Source organism: Candoia aspera, chromosome 3, assembly GCF_035149785.1.
Source record: "Candoia aspera isolate rCanAsp1 chromosome 3, rCanAsp1.hap2, whole genome shotgun sequence".
In the NCBI taxonomy this organism is placed as follows: domain Eukaryota; kingdom Metazoa; phylum Chordata; class Lepidosauria; order Squamata; family Boidae; genus Candoia; species Candoia aspera.
Window position 1 is genome coordinate 35,707,008 of NC_086155.1, and position 13,973 is coordinate 35,720,980.

The 13,973-nt window shown below is 37.3% G+C and overlaps 1 protein-coding gene across 5 annotated transcripts in view; it reads right to left on the reverse strand.

The window, feature by feature from the left end:
* PPP1R12B (protein phosphatase 1 regulatory subunit 12B) overlaps positions 1-13,973 on the reverse strand; it is a 147,209-nt gene that overhangs the window by 63,605 nt on the left and 69,631 nt on the right. For all 5 annotated transcript variants that reach the window (XM_063297366.1, XM_063297364.1, XM_063297365.1 and 2 more), the window contains exons 16-18: positions 10,835-11,018; positions 9,599-9,711; positions 8,195-8,236 (exon numbers count right to left, since the gene is read on the reverse strand). In XM_063297366.1, coding sequence (XP_063153436.1) covers positions 8,195-8,236; positions 9,599-9,711; positions 10,835-11,018 — 339 coding nt within the window. The remainder of the gene's footprint in view (positions 1-8,194; positions 8,237-9,598; positions 9,712-10,834; positions 11,019-13,973) is intronic.

Genomic DNA, 13,973 nt, shown 5'->3' on the forward strand with positions numbered 1-13,973 from the left:
TAAAAACTTATGCCAGTGATTTAAAAATAAAAATTAGAGGGGAATTCTAATTAACTCTTCTATGGGCAAGTTGATACCACTAAGTAAGAAACTTTCATAATTAAGAAATTGACTAAAACAACACACCAAGTTTTGTTTGCCTCTCAAGTAGGTCTTCTATCTCTGCCCCTTAAGTTTAAGCTTTATTTGAGGAATGGAGCTGGCTTGTTTCCATTCTGCACTTCTTGTAATCAGCTATAGCTAAACAATCAACTATCAACAACAAATCCAATGAAACATGCATTGTTTGTTTACTTTCTCAGTTTGCTCTAAATTCACAGTTAAATATGCTGCTGCTCTGTTCACACCTATTTTGATAGGAATCTGATATCCATGATTAAGAATCTATTTTAAAAAAACAGAGGCAGAAGTTTAGAGAACCTGAATAATAACCCAGAGGTTTGTTGAGTTACTTCTTTTTAATATTTGTCAATCTAGAATCTTAACAGCAAAATGGTCCTATTTTCATGTGGTCTCATGAAATCAGCTAATTACTATTTACCTGGGCTTCTATGATTCGCCAATCAGTTTTAACTCACTCAGATATCCAGAACTTTCCTTAGATTTTCTTCAGTTATTTAGGATGAAATCAGCTACCAGCAATGTTCAATGTTTTAAATTCAGCTCCAAACTGACCTGCTGAACCTGAAAATAGTCCCTTGTAATAATTTCTAAAGATCCTCTCTGCTCTATTCTAAAGCCTAGCCCCCTATTTCCAGATCCAGAATTCTGATTCTTATTGTGAATTACAGCAGAAATGGGCAAACTCTTCAATCTGAAAGGCCTCATTTGTTACGAGGATAGAATTTGTACATTTATGTGGATGCTTAACTGTGTTGCAACACAGTTAAGTTTTATACCTATTTTATTCATACAAACTCATTACACTCCTCTTTCAGAATAAGCCATACTGTATGTCAGAAGGATAAGCCAGAAAATCAAGAAAGAAAGAAAAATAGTAACTCAAAGAATTTAAAGACTGAGTTTTACAGCTAAATAAATTTATTGCCTCCTAGCCTGAAGGTGATTGACTTGACAGTAGTCTAAACATTTTCATTTCCAACTTCAAGCTACTAGTTTCAAACTTGTATGGATACCCTTGGCCATGGCTATCAATGTGGGGGTTCAGTTTTTTTGGTACTAAATCTTTATCTTCCTCCTCACCATTTACTAAGTCAAACTAATGACAGTTGGGGATGTATTTGATGCTAAACTCCCTGAAACTGCAGTTGTAAGTGCTTGTGATTTTAATACTAGACTTCACCCAAATGTTGAAACCCTGTACTCTCACTTTAATAGGGACTTCCTACATCTAAAGATGTAATTTATCATCAGCCTCATCACTTGAATGATAATTAATTAAAGCAGCTGGCAGCTAGCCCAAATGAGCATTATGTTCAATATTTTCACGTTAAATAGTCTGAAAGAATACACTGTAGGAAGAGAGCTGTGTTAGTCTATGGTAGCACCTTTTCAAGCTAACAAATTTTATTAAAAGGCATAAGTTGTCATGAGCTACATAATGCATCTGATGAAGTAAGCTTAGCTCATGACAACTTGTTTTTTAATAAAAGTTGTTAGTTTGAAAAGGATGACAGAAGGGAACTGTGAAAAAGATACTTACTGAGCCAGACTTCATTTTAATCTTTCCAAATTTAACTAACATAATTAGCTTTTTCAGAATCAATACCCAGACAGCTAGTTATCAACTTTCCTCCCATTAGATGAGCTTCCAGCACCCTGGCTTATCATCTGGAGCAAATCTGTCCATCTGAAGCTACTATGGAAAGGGATTACCAAACTAGATGGTTCAGGAAAATGCAGAGAGCAGCTTTCCTATTCTTTAGCTCATTTATAGCCTCTCAGCTGTGGCAATCTATTTCCATGGAGAACACCAGTGAAATATTATAATACTAATAATTAATAGCATCCAGGTGATACTAATGGCAAAGCCCCAATTAAGAACACTAGAAGCAAGTTCAAATCTAAGCCTTAGTTCAACTGAAAGTGTGTCAATGCCAAGGTTAAACTAGCTGAAGCCTACAGAGCCAACTGTCATTATTTGTGGAGATCTTTAAATGATTTGAAAATTCATGTAAAACCCTGCTGAAAAGGAAAAAGCAGATGGTCCAAGTCAGTAACTGGTAAAAAAAACAGTTAAAGAGAAAAACTGTTGCATTCTAGTGTTTTGTAGCCCATACCTTTTCAAAAACTACATTTGGATTGGGCAAAACAATATCACCTAAAGTTTGAGTCAAGCATTTTTCAGCTTTGTTTAAGGTTGACTCAAGTGATTTAAATTTATCCTGCAATTCAAAAATGGTAAACAGCATGCAGAGATTTGATCCAACTGAATTATTAAAGGCAAATTCTGTTTCTGGGACCCAGTTCTAGCATCATTGTTCATGCACACTGACTACACGTTCCTGAGGATTGGAGCTGATCAATTTCAGTGTAAGAAAGATAAAATCTGTAATTTGTAAGAAAGATTTCTCTCTCTCACACACACACACATTATTGCCCTGTCAGCTGTATGCTAGGTATTTCTATAGGAAACTAGCCAACTGGACGGTACAGTACAAAGTACTGGCTGTCAAACAAGTGGGGTACAGGGTAAGTTGGTCAACACCTGACCAGTGTATCATACTGTATCACCTAATGGAAAAGTATCTTATTGTCCCCAACAAATTCTTTGTTATCTTTATTAAAAAAAAACTAAAGGCAGTTTTTTTAAAATTCCATTCTAACAGAAAGACTATTGGCAGCTTCCTCTGTCTATTGTCAATTACTACTCTTGATCAGGAAATTACAAGGTAATATTTTCATGTAGGTTAAATGAACCCATTAAGAATGTCTGTGGGCTATATAAGAATGAAAGCAGGACTGCATTCTAGCCCCCTTTTTAATTTTTACATTAATACCCCACTCCAAGTTCTGACAGAGTTCACAGTCCAAAAAACTAAGTATTTCTCTTTACCAATGATGCATCCATACTTTTTACAATATTAGTTGACCTAAGGTGGAGCCTATAAACTCCTGCATTATTTTTAGAGAGGAAACACCTGTAATTATAGTATATTATTCTTTATAAAATAAAAGTAGGGGCCTTTACTTAAAGTTTGTGAGTTGCAATCACTTGAGGGTACAATGCCATTCATTACTTTACTAGCACTATAGCTAGTAATTTTATTCCCACTACTATTAATATCTTCCAAATGTAGGTTATTAGTCACTTGGTATATGGCTAGGAGATTTGTTGTTATAAAAAAAAAAAACCTTCCAAAGTGGTCCCATGAAAATCCTTACAAGCTGTGCTCCAGATTCCACAGAGGTTTTCAACTTTCTAGTGCAAATGAAGCTGATCTACTTTTAGAAACTTTAATGGAACTTTAACTTTTGAATAAAACTTTTTTTTAAAAAATTGATTGTTCTCAACTCCCTTTAGACAAATTTTCATCATTCTGAAACAAAGGTACTGAATTAGATTAAAGTTACTGTGAACTTTCTGCTCGTTATTTGATCTTACTTGATTCTGACAGAACCATAACAGAGCCAGAGCAATAGGTCTTTGACATCAATCTTCAAAAAGTTGGTAGCATAGCTCCTTCCCATTAAGTTGGTGATTTGCTTAGGAGGCATTTCAGTCAAGCCAACTGGACTGAATCCTACTGGAGATTCAGCAGAAACGTTTGATACAAATGAACTAATAATCCTAGAGGCTCACATGCTTTTGTCACACACAGATATGTAGCTCTGGATCATTTTCCTCAATAAATAAATGTACAAGTATAATGTTTTTGACTCATTTGTTTAATTGGGTTCTCTTTATCTAGTTTTAAGACTTCTGTGGAGAACAGATGATGTTTTAGGTCATACTTATGCAGAAATGTTGAACATTCAAAAGGATTCACAAATTTTTAAGCACCACTGTATGCCTCCTGATATTAATATCTCCAAAGAAACAAATACCTTTCTCAGACACAACTGCAGTTCACTTCCTCAAGACTGTCTGATACTCCTCACTTATAGCAGACAAGCCAGCCTACCACAGAGCTACAGACTACTAAATGCTCTGAAGCACTCAGTACTTCTCCAGAACAAATACAGAGGGGATTAAATCTGACTGAAATATTAGCTTGATCATTTGGGGGAGAGGATGATAAAATGACTTCCAGGAATTATCTTTTTATATTATTACTGTTTGCCCTCTTCCCATTCATTTGGGCTTTAGTTCCTATATAACCATCATGAACACAGATTTGGTTATATAAAAATATAACCATAGGTAATAACGAAGACTAACAGAAACTTATTTTCATGACAATGTTTTACCATTATATTATACCTCTTGAAATTATAGAAACTTAAAGCACAATTAATCAAATGTCATTTTCTTTATAATTGTCTTTTGAAATATAAGCTGACATAATACTTTAACAATAAGTATATAAATAAGAATGTCCCCAACATCCTGAATGATCATGCAATAAAATTATTCCTATATAGCTCTGACAAGTGCTATAAATTCAGGGTTCTCAGACTTTGCAGGACTGCAATCCCATACCCCTCCCCCCTTGAATCAAGCTAATATTTCACTGGAATTAGTGTTCAGTAAGAAATAAATATGCTATTTACTTCTGATATTTAATTTTTTACTTCTAAATCACATGGGTTCTCAAACTTTGCAGTACTAGAAATGCTCAGTGCAGGCTTACATAGCAAAACAAAGAACAAAGCTCAAAGAGAAGATTGCAGGAACCCTGTCAAAACTTGCTCCAGAGTTTCCTAGGCAAGCCTGCAGTTTGGCTGCACAGGCAAGGCAGGGAGCAAAGTCCAGAGTAGGTTTTGACAGTGCTCCCAGTTGTTTCTGCTAGCCTGATCAGTTTTTTAAAAAATGTGTGTGCCTTCCTCTAAGTTGCTTGCGACTTCCCTCCGGCTCCTGGGGATCCTGACCCAAAGTCTGAGAACCCCTGCTCTAAATCAATAATTTCAATGAATGTTATGCCTTTGATGACTTTATCCCTTTCAAAATATGGCAAAGAAATGGAAATGAAATACTAAGACATGTTGTCTGATATCCTGCCAATAGTGTATACTACAGGAAAAAAAATTGCCAATAAATTTTCAATAGCTTTTTAGTATCAAAGATCATTTCTGATTATGAAGCTTCTCCCCATGTTCATTCATAATTCAGTAATTGTTTTATCTTAGCTATCTAAAATTGTCTTCACTCTATGCTTTTGTGGATGTGGAAGTTTTCCCAGTATCATACTGCACTGTGTTAGGAAAAAAGCAAAGTAGAACATGCAGTTCCAAGCAACATAAGAAAGGAAGAAAGAAAGATGCATCAGAAGCCATATATTCACTGAAACAGTTAAAACCGTAACATATTACTATTTAATTAGGCCTTCTTCCAAATCAGCTACCAGAAATTCATCTAAATGCAACTACTAAGTAAACTCCATGGCCTGAGAGCAACATGCAACAGCTTCTGACAGGGGCATACCTCACCATATTAGGTAGTCAATATCCCAGAAAACAGAAAGGAGAACATAAGCCTAATAAAGTCATTGCTCTTGGAGAGCAATGAAGTTTCTGATAGTAAAGCAAAGAAATGAGTAACAGATACCACAACAGATAGCAGAAATAGCCCTGTGATGGAGAGTTGGAAGAATTTCAGCAGAGCTCTTCAATGAAAAAAGAACAGAAGTTTAATTCTCTTTCCCAAAGAGATGTGAAAATAAAACAATATTGTATACACTTGCATAAAAGATACTGTCTCCTCCCAGTCAAACTCAGCTGCTGGTGACTTCATGGATCATCCATGTAGTTTTCTTCACAACACTACATACCATTTATGCAGTTCCCTTTTAGCATAAGTAATGTATGCAGAGTGTGGGAAAGGAATAAGAAATAGTAAGCCAAATAAATTAAAAGCATCAGATAAGAAAAAGAAAACAACACATAGCTAAAACTAGTTTATACCAACAGCAATTATTCTACCTTTCTATACCTTTCCATCCTTGCAAACCAACTTGCTTCTACAATGTCTACTTCATACACTGAGTTTCCATTTGGAACCACTCTGAGCATTACATTTATTCTTGTGCATGTTTTACTTCGGTCAAATACTGCTCTTATCATATTCAGTAACTAATTCAACTCTGCTTGTACTCTTACCACATGCAGCATTTTTTGTTAATAATTAAGGACATATAGTTTTGGCACATTTTGGCCAGTATGCCAAAAGTGCAACCAAAGTCTGGTTTTACCCTACACATAATCATTATATTCTCTGCAACCTAGGATCTCTAATGTAGATACAACCTTGCAAGTCAACACATTGTTATCTACATCTCACCAACTAGGAAGTATATGCAGCACACTGACATTCCCTCAGGATGCAGAACTATGATGGACATTAGTGTCTTCCTCATTAAACCAAAACTCCCTCAGAAAACAGTAACAAAGGCAACAGGAATGCCTTTCCATATTCACTGATAGATGAAGACCAAGGTACATAAAGCCAGTTCCCAAGATTGTGTAACCTAACCCCATGCTCATTACAATAAGCCTGCCTACTCTGAATGAATGCTCTACTGTATATTCCTTATAGATATGTTTTTCTTGTATCGCTCCTGAATCAAGCACCTTTTCCTTATTTTTTAGTGCTCCAGATATTAATAATTCTACTAAGTAGTAATTCAAAGTCTCAAACACTACTGGATTTATTGCTCAGTCTTATAAAAAATTGATGTGTTAGCCATGACTAAATGACTTTCTTTACAGACAGTTACTGTACTATGGGAAAAAAATCTGGAATAGAATAAAGCATTATTAAAAATAATTACGACCATGGGAGCTACATTGCAATTTACAGATAAGTGACATTCAGGAAACTAACACTTTCCATAATAAAGTATGCTTTTGTCTGCATTTGCAGTATGAACTTGAAATATTTCTATCTTCAATATGAATTTTAAAAGTTTGATATTTGGTTTCAACTGTATTCTGAATTCTCTGAGTTTATGTCTAATATGAAAATAAAACAGAACTGAATACAAAGTTCAAGTTATTGCATAGTCTTAAAACAATCTAATACTACCAGATTTTTTCCCATGGAAAAGTGTGACTGCCCATGCCATCACCCAAGTGTCTTATGTGTTAACAGTAACATGTTTGCAGTTTTTCCTTCTCCTATATGGATCATTGGTATAAGATATATTTTAAGCAGGAACTTCTAGCTGGCCTATGTATTATTAACCATTACATTTAAAGACATTACACTATCATGCAGTCAGTCAGATTTGACCAGTTAAAGACTCACAAAGCTAACTGAGAAAAAGAACAAAGTTTTGCCTACTTTCTGAGTAGTCTTTCTAACTGTTTCATAATGTTAATCAACTTGGATGAAATTTTATTTTATAGAAATAAAAAAACTGATGCAAACAGTTTTTTCATTTTACACCATCCATGGGGCCCAGCACACATTGGTCTGGGCAAAATTATTTGAAGTTTTTCTTAGTTCAAATATCACTTAAGGTTGAAAGATGAAAAACTACCTTATTTTCTATATATTAGGTTTCTAAATAATTTATATAGAAAAATGCTTTTTGAATTCTACTCATGTTGTTTTGCCATTTCTAGTTTTGACAAAAATGTAAATCTGCTTTATTTATTTATTAATCAAATTTATCACCGCCCATCTCCCAAAAGGGACTCTGGGTGGTTTCCCTGGCCATTCCAATTATATCATAAATTAGTTCAGCCACATGCGGCTGAGCAAAAAATACAAACATGTATTTGTTTTCATAAGCACTGAAAACCACCAATCTGTTTTTGGCACTTGTTCAAAAGACTCTGTATTGCTTTGATGTTCCCAGCAACTTCCTCTATTGCCTCTGCCTTCATAATTATTACATACCAAACTAGTATGCTATAGTCTAGTGAAAAATAAATAAAAAATACTGATTATCACCATTATTATAGAAGGGGAAGAAGAGAATACCTGATACAAGAGAGATATCTGGAGAGAAAAATACTCCACAATGTACTGGAAATGGCTTTTAATAATTTTAAATCAAAACAATCTTGAAACCAAAATTTCACATGAAGCAGCACATGAATGAATATCTATGTCTATCTTTTCACTTACCCTGTCCTCCGTTACTTCTTCAGTACCATCCATTTCTTCATCCTACAAAATAAATATACAAACCATATATGTTTGAAATAAAGGACAGTTTTTTTCCTATATTAATAGTAAGTTCAATTAAGTAACTGAAAAATATACTTGAAGATACCTATCAAGGCAGACAGTATTCAATATCTTTATAGTATTTAGAAAATGAAAAAACAGTCTGGTAAGTAATATTAATTAAAGCCTTTCAATTATCTGTATGCTTGAACATGAATCTAACTAGTAAATGCAGTTGGCTGCAGAATGTGTTTAAAACATATTGAAAAATGTTTTTAGAAAAAGAAATCTCTGAAGAAATTAGAAACAGTCACTTGATATACCACAACCCTATCTCATAATTTAGGTGAAGCATACTATCAACATGCAAGCTCTTGTTCCATTACCCATTTGAACAGTTTTTTTTTAATCCGTTCAAGTGTGTCTGATCCTCGGAGACTGCCTGGACAAGTCCCTGCGGTTTTCTTGGCAAGATTTTCAGACGTGGTTTGCTATTGCCTCCTTCTTAGGACTGAGAAAAATAACTGGTCCAAGGCCACCCAGCTGGCTTTGTGCCTAAGGCAGGACTAGAACTCATGGTCTCCCAGTTTCTAGCCTGATGCCTTAACCACTACACCAGACTGGCTCTCATTTGAACAGGTTAGAACACACTGTACGTATCATTCTAACATGTTTCTATTTCTCCACACTGTGAGTTGGATAAATGATTTCTGAGATTTGTTGATGGTTACTGATGCTCAACAGCATCTTAATCAGCTTCTAAACTGACTAAAGAGAAAATTGACAAAACCTTTTCATGGCTTGTCTTGGGGTTTCAATAACTTTCCAAAGGTGTGTTGTGGATTGCAAAGAATCTGAGCACTACTCCCTGTATTTCAGCTAAGGAACTATTGATTTAGCTATCTTCTAGATAAGATGATAGGTGAAACAGTGCAAATACATGATTGCAACAAACATATGAGTGTTTGACAAATGATTTTTGAAGCAAAATACTATTGAGGCTCTTGTGAATCAGTTATTTAAATATGCATAAATGAAATGCATTATTTATTCTTTCCAACTTTTCTGTGTTATTACTTTAACTGGGGTTGTACATAGTAAGCAACTGCTTGCATTTTATTTTATTTTTTTAATAAATTTTATTCATGTCTTTTGAATAGTTTCATCTTATAAACAGCATTACAATTATATTTCTATTTTCATACACTAGAGGTCTTTCATTTTCCTTTTAGAATTATGTAATGACCTTTTTAACAATTGGATAGGTGTGTGTGTGTATGTATATCTATACATATATCCATCCCACCAGATCATGATTTAATCTTTAATTCTTCGCTTTCGTGTATGCATGACAATACCTACATCCTTTGTAAAGAAAGAGATTCCTGTGCCTCTCCGTCTTTCTTTTGGCCGCCTTCTCTCTCTTACTGACTGCTTGTTTGAAGTTCTGTCATCCAGGTCCTGATCTTCGTATTCTGTTGAAAGAAACATAGTTTTAGCTTATATAATCATGGGAACATTTTCAAAATAAGGCACTCATAGTCAGATGATATTCATACAGAGTTTTTTTTTCCAGCCTTATCATCTACCAATCTATATTTAAACGTTTAACACCAAAGGACCAAACCAGTGGGTCTTCCAAGTACCAGTAGTCCTTGGTTAATGACCATTTGTTCAGCGTCCGTTCAAAGTTATGACAGTGCTGAATGAGTGGTTACAATCCTTGAAAGTTCTGGACATCCCAGCAACCAACAGTCATGTGATCACGATCTGGGTGTTTGGCAACCAACTCACACTTACGATGGTCGCAGCATCCCATGGTCACATGATCATGATTTGCGACCTTTCCTGCTGGCTCCCCACATGCAAAGTCAATAGGGAAGCCAGCAGGAAAGGCCACAAGTTGCTTGAGTGAGTCTCTCCTACCCATGCACCTTCCCCGAGCCTTGCTGTGCTTGCACCGCGCCTCCCTGGCCACTTGTGCACCCTCATGCAGTTCTCCCACTTGGCAGCAGCCACCCCAAACCCTACCACGTTTGTGCCACACCTCCCCGGCCACCCGCACACCCCTTCACTCCCTCTCTCACCCGGCAGCAGCTACTTATCTGCCTGCTGGCCTGCTTGCAAGCTGCCTGGGACTTGCAACTTCCTGCTGGCTTCTCCACTGACTGACAGTTAGAAGCCAGTAAGAAATTGCAAGGAGGTGCTTGCTTAATGACCAATGATCCTCACTTAACAACAGCAATGGGGACTGCAGGGATTGCTGTTGCTAAGCAATGCCGTCATGTGATGTTGCACTTTATGACCGCACTGCTTAGTGATGGAAATTCCATTCTCATTGACATCATAACTCGTGAACTACCTATAATGGATTCCAATGCTGCATGAGATCACTGATGGGGGTGGGGGGAATGAATTACTATTATTCTTTCAGAAGGGAAGGTGCAAGATTGGCCCCAAATAGTAATAAAACCACTTGAAGAAAAGTATCCTATATGTGTATGTGATGGTGGTGGTAGGCTGGTATATTTAAGCTGCTTCTCAGTATAGACAAAGATTCAAAGAGTTGTAAAATATAGCAATATAGTAAGTAAATACCATTTTTCTCCATGTTGCCAGCTGATGTGCTTTGGTAATCTGCTGAGCTCAATGAATCAGAAGGTACAAATCTACTTGTTTTGGGCACGTGAGAACTTGAATAAAAACTGGAAGTTAACGAAGGAGAGACAGCAGTTGTAGGTTTGTCTTGTTGTGCTAGGCATCTCAATCGACGACCAGCAGACTGGAAGAAAAAAACAGGCATCAATAACAATTGGCAAGAAGGTAATGAACGAACACTAAATGCTAGGGTTAAAACTAACAGTATTATATCCCTTTAGCACAGTAAAATATATACACAAAATAGGACTCATTCTATTCTTATTATGCATATAAAGATCAAGTATAATAGCAGAGGCTATGAGAGCTATAATTGGGTGAAGAAAGAGAATATATATGGTCATGTTTTGGTTACCTCATAATTGAACGATTGTAATGTTCTGTACATGGGGCTGTCACTTTTAAAGCCCTACATGGGCCTAATTATTTGTCTGCTATGGTTTCTGACTGTCCTGTAAGATCTGATAGTTGGTTCTCTCTGGATCCCATCAACTAAGCAATGTTACTTGGCAGGACCTAGGAAGCAGGCCTTCTCTGTTATGGCACCTGCCCTCTGGAACAGCATCCTCTCATAAATTTGCATGACCCCCCACCCTACTGGCCTTTCAAAGAGCATTAAAAACATGGCTCTCCCCTATGTTGGGGGTTGGGAGGTCCTTTTGTCTGTTTTTATCTCTGTTTTTATCTCTGAGAATTGGTTGTCGTTCCCTCCCAATGACACTATCTTTTGGATGTAATTTTTTTATTTTATTGTTTGTATATGTCAAGCTGCCCAGAGTCATTGGAGTTGGGTGGCCTAGAAATCTGATTACTAAAATAACTCTAACTCTAACCCTAATCATAAATTGAGAGCAAAATCAAAAATCAGAACTTCTTGGACTTCTTGGTGATCACTTTCTATCTACTATAAACTTTACTTTTTATAGTTATGGTCAACACACACATGCATCCCAGTCCTACTGATGATTTCATATGGATTTAGATTACAAATAATGCAACAAACCCAATTTAAATTTACCTCAGGATTCTGATCAGTATATATTTTAAATAAAAGAAAGCTTTATTTTATCTGCATTGGGAAAATAAATATTAGCAATTATTTCCCCAGATTTTCAAATATCTAGATCTTTTTCTTGGAGATATATTGGTGGCAAACAATCATCAAATATATACTGATATGGGTCTAAACTGTTAGCAGCTGATCAGGAATGGGATTCTGGAAGTATGGTGGAGTACATTAGCCCAGTATGCTGATGCTATGAAAAAGGCACAGTTCTTTGCTGCAGTTTCCATTTGATAACGATTGAAAATAAAGATGACAGTATTATAATTCTGTTTACGATGTTATGGCAAAACCTGGAATAAATACTGTATACTAGGGATAGGTTATCTAACTAATTTGGACTTCAGCTTCCCTGAACCCAAGTCAGCATGGCCAGTGGCAAGGAACTGTGGAACAGCAGCCCCAAGCAGCTAGAGAGCAGCAGGTTGCTTGTATCTACTCTTTACAGTTCAGGTTTCTCAATCCCAAAATACATACTTACATAAAAATAATTCCTTCTATGAGTAAAGGCTTATGCTGAAAAAGTGAAGGTTGAGGCAAGGCAGAGATGTATAAAATTACTTATCAATAAAATCTATAGGTAGAAGATTTTATTGATAAGTAAGAATTTAAAAGCAGCAGTAAGCCTAGATTGATGTTAAAAGGGGATTGTTTGTTTATTAAATTTATGTCACTGCCTATCTTCCTCAATGGGGGACTCTGGGCGGTTTACAATAAAATAACACTAAAAACATAGCCATCTAAATTACCATTAAGATATAAATAAAATAAATGAAAAATCCAAGTGGAGATGGAACACAATCACTAAGGGGTGCTATGTGTCCTAACAGTGAGACACACGCTGAGACAAGGAGTAGTATTCTAATGTTTATTACTGCTACATAAACAGAATCCTAACAAACTGAATAAGCGTGGGAAAAACCCAGACATATAAACCCCAAAGGCTAAGGCGGGCCTGATCTGTGTCTCTTTGAATGGTTGCTTAATTCCTCAGTACTACGCATGCGCTTTACAGCCTGGATGGGAGCCCCCTGCTCACCATCCTTACTCATGATACTATGGCACCAGCCATCCCCAGGTGGAGCTATTGCTCTCCCGCTCCCAAGCAAGGCGGCAGAACCAGGTCTTCAGTTTCTTCTGGAAGTCCGAGAGTAAGGAAACCCGTCTCAACTCCGGGGGCAAGATGTTCCAAAGGGCGGGCGCCACTGCAGAGAAGGCTCACCTCCTGGACCCCGCTAGATGGAATTCCTTTACTGATGGGGTCCGTAGCATTCCCTCCCTGCCTGACTGGGTGGGGCGGGTCGATATTATGGGGATGAGACGGTCCCTCACATACCCTGGTCCAATGCCATGTAGGGCTTTAAAGGTGATAACCAACACCTTGAATTGGACCCGGAAGCAAACTGGTACCCAATGCAGCTCGTGTAACAATGGTGTCACATGGGTTGATTTTACAGCACCGGTAACTGTCTGCGCAGCCACATTCTGGACCAGCTGAAGCTTCCGGATAGTCTATGGTAGCCCCATGTAGAGCGCATTGCAATAGTCTATATGGGAGATGACAAGGGCTTGAGTGACTGTTCGGAGGACATCTCAATCCAGGAATGGGCGGAGCTGGCGCACCACCTGAAGATGTGCAAAGGCCCTCCTGGCCACGACTGCCACCTGCTCTTCAAGCAGGAGTCGCAAGTCCAGGAGGACCCCAGGTTCCTCACTGGTTTCGAATGGGGCAGGGCCACCCCATCCAGAACCAAAGATGACAACTTCCTGGAACCCAAGGGGCCATCAATCCACAGCCACTCTGTCTTAACAGGGTTCAGTCGAAGCCTGTTGTTCCCCATCCAGACCCCTACAGCTCCCAGGCACTTGGAAAGGGTGGAGACCACATCACTTACTTCACCCAGGATGGAGATATATAACTGAGTGTCATCAGCATATTGATGATACCTCATCCCATGGTGACGGATGATCTCACCCAGCGGTTTCATGTAGATGTTAAATAGGAGAAGAAAGAGT